Source organism: Lytechinus variegatus, chromosome 10 (genome assembly GCF_018143015.1).
Source record: "Lytechinus variegatus isolate NC3 chromosome 10, Lvar_3.0, whole genome shotgun sequence".
NCBI lineage: Eukaryota > Metazoa > Echinodermata > Echinoidea > Temnopleuroida > Toxopneustidae > Lytechinus > Lytechinus variegatus.
Window position 1 is genome coordinate 34,332,904 of NC_054749.1, and position 7,596 is coordinate 34,340,499.

The 7,596-nt window shown below is 35.9% G+C and overlaps 1 protein-coding gene across 1 annotated transcript in view; it reads right to left on the reverse strand.

Annotated features, from left to right (window-relative positions):
* Positions 1–3,556: 3,556 nt before the first annotated feature.
* The window catches only part of LOC121422857, a 30,763-nt gene continuing 26,723 nt past the window's right edge, over positions 3,557–7,596 (reverse strand). The window contains exon 7 of the mRNA XM_041618078.1: positions 3,557–7,596. This exon is cut by the window's right edge and continues 157 nt beyond it. Within this exon, the coding sequence (XP_041474012.1) occupies positions 6,291–7,596 (1,306 nt within the window). The 3' untranslated portion in view covers positions 3,557–6,290.

Consider the following 7,596-nt stretch of genomic DNA (forward strand, 5'->3'; position numbering starts at 1 on the left):
CTAATAAATTCAATTCAATTAAACTAATAGAAGGATCCTCTGAGTGAATCTATACAACAAACGTCTCGAAAATAGTGCAAGGAGATATCACCTCTCACCTTGCTACAATACTGTACATCTATAATTTTGAAGTGGATCTTATTTTATGAATGCTGAGAGTAAATGAATAAGTCCAATCTCCGTCAGGTGGCCCACGATTACCAATCAACTTTGAAGTGAACAAAGGTTTCTTCATTAATATATGTTTTGTTTACTCTGCAAGTTGGGTCTATTTTTTATCGGCAAAGTATACTTATTAATAATAATTTATAACAATAATAATTGGCATTTATTCAGCGCTTTATCAATCTACGACTGTTCAAAGCGCTTCACAATTATTATTACCCAGTCACTGGATTCATAGCATTCCAAGCAGCCTGTTGGGCGCAAACTTGCTAAACCAACCACAATGACGGCTGTTTCCTATTGGTACCCACTTAGCATCTGGGTGAGAGTGGCAAAGTCAGTGTGGATTTACGCCTTGTCAAAGGGCGCTAGGCCATGATGGGATTCGAACACACGACCCTCTGATTACAAGACGAGAGTCAGAACCGATACACCACGGCGCCTGACAACTTTCCTTGAGTTTGATTAAGGTTTTATGAAGACTGTCTCAGATCTACTTTTGATATGAACCCACTGTGGACAGCAGCATGCATATCTACTGTCCTGATAGGGGCTGATAAAAGAGAGCTGGCAAACATAGTAGGGTCGCATTTAAGGTTTAAACCGTTATAAAATGATGATAGTAATAATAATGATGTTAATGATAATAACAATAAAAAATATAATATTGATAATAATAATGATAATGATGATGATAATGATGATGATGATAATAAAAATAATAGTAATGATGATGATAATAATAATAATAATGATAACAATAACAATGATACTATAGCAACAATAATGATAATAATGATGATGTATGATAATGATAACTTATTTCCTTAAAACATTGTGTGGTGGCTACTTCCGGGGAGCGTTCCACTAACACTTTCATCTGACGAGTTATTAGACGAGACAACTTTCCTTGATTTTGATTGGCTAAGAAACACTGTTACTATGACAACTGTCGAATAATAATAGACTTGTCGGATAGAAAATCTGACAAGTCCTTTCATGAACGCTCCCCAGAAATTTCCAGTTAAAAAAGTGCCCATTTTCGTTCCGCCCTTCAGTGTAAGACTCTTTCTCATCACTCTCTAGCTATTTTACTAAGAAGGACTTTTGAGAACAAAATCAAGGTTACGATGAAAGCTATGGTGTTCTAACATTAGATAGAGCTTAATTTCGTCAAATCATCAATTTTGATAGTCCTGGCCCTAGATTAGCACCGATTCTTCATGAAATACCTGAAAACCCCATATGTTTCATCTTGGAACTTATTTTATTCGTTTAGTTTCTCTGTAATATATGTTTTTGCTTGTTTGTATTGAGAGTATAGGCCTACTGGAAGTATGCTGATATTATGCAAAAAGAAGACAAGGGAATTTGTATCGATTCTCACGCGGCTCGACCCTTTCCAAAATCTCTATCAAAATGATCAATATCATGAATATGACAATTACAGAATTAAGCATGTTAAGAGTTTCACAATCAGATTAAACATATTGTAATAAAATTCAAAATAGTTAACGACGGTCAAACTTACGTAGTCTTAAATTGATGAAATTGATTCTCCAAATTAACAATCCTTAGCAATGTTATTATATCCCGGGATAGAAGATGGCAGTCGTTTGAAGCATAATACTGGCTCCAGAATGTAATATTTCGAGGTCTCTACACCACATCTCTCTTCATCTTCATCATTTTCTGAAAAAAAAAACCTTTGGGCGGAGTCCGGACAACTGTGCGCATGCGTGGCAGTATTTTTACGCGTTGCCTCGCAACTACAGAAAAAGGAATATCGAAAGAGCCAATTACGGTGCATATTGTACTTCCTTTCTAATATTAGTTAGAGCCACCATAGGAAAGAAAAGCATCACGGTTAAACAAGAATGATTGCCTGTATCAACACCGTTAATATGATTGATCACTGTAATTTCTTAATAAATTGAATCGAATATAATAATGGTTCTTTTTCGTACAATAAGGGTGTGAGTATGGCTACCAAATTCCAGGGGATAATATTTTTTCGTTCGAACTTTGACTGAAAAGAACTCATTACAACCAATTAGATATCGGCACCTATATCATATATCTCTTTGTCAGTGTTGCTTTTGCATTTACTTAATCCCTTTTATATTTTATTTTTTGCATCAATCCAATCCAAACCATATCCGATTTACCCCCCCCCCCCTTCTTTCTTTCTCTCTCTCTCTCTCTCTTTCTCATTTTCCTAGATCTCTTACTGGTATCTTTTGTCTCTCCCCGATTCCTCTCTCTTCTGTTTCTTTCTTTTTCTTTGTTCCTTTCTTTCTTCCTTCCTTCCCTTTTTCCTTTCTTCTTTCTTTCTTTCTTTCTTTCCTTCCTTCCTTCCTTCCTTTCTTTCTTTCTTTCTTACTGGTCATTTTTTTTTTCTTTCTTACTCTCTAATCCACCCAATGCATAACTTTCTTTCATTGCTAGGTATTATTCACCTAATATTCATGCTACCATCACACCAAAAGAATATTACTTGAAATAAGATAAATTATCAGTTAATTTCCTATAAGTTACCATTATAGCATTATGCGATCGTATGAAATTAAACGAAAGTCATACTGGCAAATCATACATGTCATATGTCATAATAATGAAATTATTCAAAACGCGTTGACATCGCGACACAGAAATAATTATGATAGACCTATGAACAAAAAGCGAACGATTCCAGGATTTATTACATTTTACTGTGGTTCAATACAATGGAATCCCGATAGGATTTGCTGATCGAAATATTCTTCCAACAACGCAAAAAATACAACTGTGTATTTCGTATACATTTTGTGAAGTAAATACATTATTTGCATTCAATATTAATGTGATTGTTGTTCTTGATTATGGCATACGAAATAATTTAGTAAAGCCATGACAGTGTACTTCAAAACATCATAGTGTACTCCTAGGAAATTCTAAGTAAACGCATAATCACTGAAGTCTTTGTACGATTTAGCGAATTGCGTTTTCGTTATTTTTCATAAATATATCTAAAAACAATGCTTGAAAAATATTTACAACAATGACCTTGATTGTACTTGCAATATTGGATTTGATTGCAAACCCTTGCTTCCCGGGTGCAGAATATATTAAACACAGTCATGAAAATAATATCAAAATAATATCAATTGATTGAATAATACGCTCACCACAAATTAACTTTATTTAGAAGTTATTTAAATATATCGTATTAACCATTACGATGTTCATGAATATATACTTCACATTCAGCCAATATCTGAATATACATCTATCTGGGGCCCGTTGCAGAAAGAGTTGCGTGTAAACGCAAGCCAAAAAATCAATCGCAAGTCCCAAATGCGCGTTGTTGATTGGTTGAAAATCAAGTTGGGCGTGATTTTTAGAGTTGCGATTGATTGCAACTCTTTCTGCAACGGGCCCCTGAATAGTGTGTACGAAATAGAAACAGAATCTGAATTTCTTATTACAAAAAATGTCTGTATTTTTGACGAAGGAACAAAAGTAACTTTTTATCGATGAAATAAAAATTAACTTTTTATCGATGCAAATCAAATATGAGACAAGTCCATTCATATTTAATATTCATGTATACATGCCTATCAACAAATTGCCAGCAATTAAGTTGATAATCTAACTACTATCAAGTAATTTATACCAGTGTTATGTCGTTAAATTGCATATTGAGCCAAAAAATAATTGAGGGGACTAGACCTGGCATATATTATGTTTAAACAAATCTAAGAAGCTGCGAAGCGATTAAGAATATGTACATTTTTTACATTATGGATACAAAAATCCTATTTTTGTAATAGACGATCAGAAAATAATACCACAAGGTGTCACCATTTTCCCCGTCCTTTTCTTTAGTTTTCCTCCTTTTTTTCTTGGTCGGTATATATGTATTTTTTTTATTCTTGGCTCCCAATGCCCCTCATATCTGTACGATAGTACTTTATGCATGGTTTGCTTTTCCATTCTGATCTAATACTGAATTTAAAAAAAGCAAAAAAGTTTTCCGTTGCCATGTTACAAAATTTTGGTACTTTTACTTTTTTATACCTTAAAAAAAATATTTCTTCAGAATTCAAAAATACATAATTATAATACACGTCAAAAGGATCTTATTCGTCAGCCATTTGCGAGAACAAAATAATGTCACTCTAACCTCCTTTCATATAACATGTATTAAAGAGTGGAACAATTTTCCTGTTGATATAAAAAATAGTAAAACTCTTTTCATGTTCCAAAGATTATCCAAAACTTATTTTCTTGACAGATTTTAATTATTTTCCTTCAATATGTGTTTAAGTTAATGTATTTGCATTTAAGTTGATGACCTACTCAGAATCTATGTTTAGCATGTGTGTGTGTGGGTGGATGTGGTTGTGTGTGTGTGGGTTTGTGTATATATGTGTGTTTGTAATAGTTTTTTCCATTCTATTTTTAGCATCTTAACCTTATTATACATTTTTTTTCTCTCCTTTGTATCTTGTAGATTAGTATATCCTATGTTTTATGTTAATAATCATAAGTATTCCAGGGCCCTACTCACAAGCTTTGCTTTTAAAGGGGTCCTAAAACCAATTCGTATATGCTATAGTCTGATTGATGTATGTTCATGTACTCATTTACGTTGTATGTACATCTATTTTTATTATGATGTGATGTTTTTGGTTTTGAATAAATAAACTTGAAACTTATAGTCATGCTATTATGAACGGTACAACACAATAGGTATGGAATGTATAATATAGTACATTATGCAGGGTTATGGTAATATATCTCTTTTTTGCATTGTAATCATGGTAATAGTCTGTTTTCTTGCCTTCATTTTGTTCTAACTAAATGCGTGGCCCCTATTATCATGTATATACTCAGTACTGTATTGCTTTTCAATTTAAGTGTTTATCTTTATTTGATGAATAATATAACTTGATTGTTAATACAACCCATTTCTCTTTTCTCGCTCTTCACCCCTCCCCCCCCCCCATCTCTCTCTCTTAACTGGCTGTCTCTACCTCTGTCTCAACACCACTTTATATTGTCCTAATCACACAATACATTATTTCATACTTGTACGATCCCGTTGGAGCCTCGGTAAAATTAATCATTATTATTGAGCAAGCCTGGGCGAAAATTAATTGCTCGCTCGATGATTACAATAGAGTTAAAAATCTCATTACCATTAATCGAAAGATATAAGGTACTTTATATTTAGTTATACAAACACCGTACCAGCCGGTCTTTACTTATAATATAGATTTAAAAGTACACTGAGTTCATGTATCATATGCTGCGAGATTCAGGTGCTAGGTAACAGTTTTGCAAAGTCTTCCACCCCTTAACATGTTTTGTTTTTATCAACTAAATCATATCATAAAATTTAAATGATAAGATTGCATTTCCATATAGCACAAGTCAAACGTTTTGTTAGATCTTAATTAGAGATAAATATATATTTTCTTAAAATATGTAAATTGAACTAACCAAGGAAACGAAAAACAAAGGAAATCATATCGTAGCTTTGCCTTATGTGTAATAGCAATAAACACTAATTTTATTTGATTGTGTGATAATGAAGAATTCATCTTCATTTCTAAATACTCTTTAAAAATGCATTTTAGATTCCACGGTTACTGAGAGTAAATAACACAAATGCATTCCACTTTTTTGTGCAGACTAGATAAAATGATTTCGTTGACAAGGTCGGTATTCATACCACAGGGAAAATATTGATTTGAAAACCTTTGCAACAATGACCTATCAGATATATGACCTCAATAGTACACTGTCGTTGATCAAGTGGGATGAACCAATGCATCATTGGTGATGTCCGTACACTAGATCAATCCATGCAGTCAGGATGAAAAAAAGGATGATAACTTTGACCAACCTACTTTGGCTTAACAAAGAATGGCCTTCCTGACTAGCCTCGGTAAGCTTTCACGATGAATATTCCATCGTATCTATTTCTGGATTTCATTATATTCATACAATGGCATGATGACATGGGTTAACCCCTTCCACGCCATGGGACCTGCTGGCTCTCACACTTAATATCCCCTCTGATATCTACATCATAGAATGCTTCTGGATGACTTAGCAGTCCTTGAGGAATGACAGTTTCAAAACCTAGAGGTGTTCATGTACATTGAATCCAATTCTGCGGATCTGAATAAAGAAGGACCAGAGCGACTCCTCTCAATTGCTGTTTTGGTTGTCTGTGACTCCAAACCAGTCGTGACGGTTGGTTTCTTCGGGGCAACCTTAGGAGGTCTACCTGTAGTCATCGAATGTGAGTCTTTAACTTCTACGAAGTCGTAGACGTCTTCGTCCCCGTACGGCTGGACCGGGAGGGAGAGTTTTCGGTTGCTATTCGGCAATGATGCCGTCGAGCGCCTATGGTTTTCGTAATAATTGTCCTGATCGCCGCTATCTTGGCGAGGAATAGCATAACCAGATTTCATGATGTCTGGTTTGGTCTTCTTTCTTCTATTCTCTGGCGTAACAACAACATCATAGGGGCTGAGTTCATTGACTGGGTCATGTTCGATCCCAAGGTCATTACATCCCTTTATACCCACAAGGTCATAACTGTCACTGAATAGCGGGGAGCGAGGAGGAACTCCTGGAACCTGATCCCCAACCACGTATGTGCAAGTCGTTTTGTCATCGGCGGCATGCGTAAGCTTCTTTGTAACTGCGGGAGATAGATCTCCAGGGGGAACATACATTCCTTGCGTTGGAAAGGCATGCTTGGCATCACTGCCCCGTCGTGATGATGGCTCTGACCTACTTTCACCAACATGGTCATACAAATTCATATTACCGATTGAGGGTCTTGGCATGTTGGTTTTGAATCCCTCAGAACAGTCCTCAACGGAGGCTTTACGACTTTCTTCAAAGGAAGGAAACTTTATTATACCTTGCTTCCTTGGTGATGAACTTTCCTTCTCACAGCTGCTTAGTTCTGCATTTGCAAATGAGGGAGACTGTCCCTTTGACATGTCCAGGTATTGTGCCGTTACCGTAGAAGGTGCAATCAGATGGTTTGACGCAGAGGGCGGTGCACTTGTGTTTAACGAACCTGAACCAGGCTGCAGATTTCTCCTGGCTTTCGGTAAAGGCTTGGGCTTAGGAAGGGGTTTTCTTTTTTCGATTTTAGATTCATCCATCTTAAGATTATCAGAAGGTGGATTCCTAGGAGCTGGTTCAGGAGGCGTTCTGATTTCGTCTGTAAAGGTTGTATAGTCGTTGTCAATAACCGCGGGTGGTGCACTTGGGCGTCGGCCCTTCTCTGGGCTAGTTTGCAGGCGTGTCGCACGCGAATGCGTCAAATCGGACATCCTTACTCGCTCAAATCCTTTTGCGTCAGTTTGATATTTGTGAGGTTTCAGGGGTCCTTCTTCGGGGTCGATAGCTTCGTAAGAA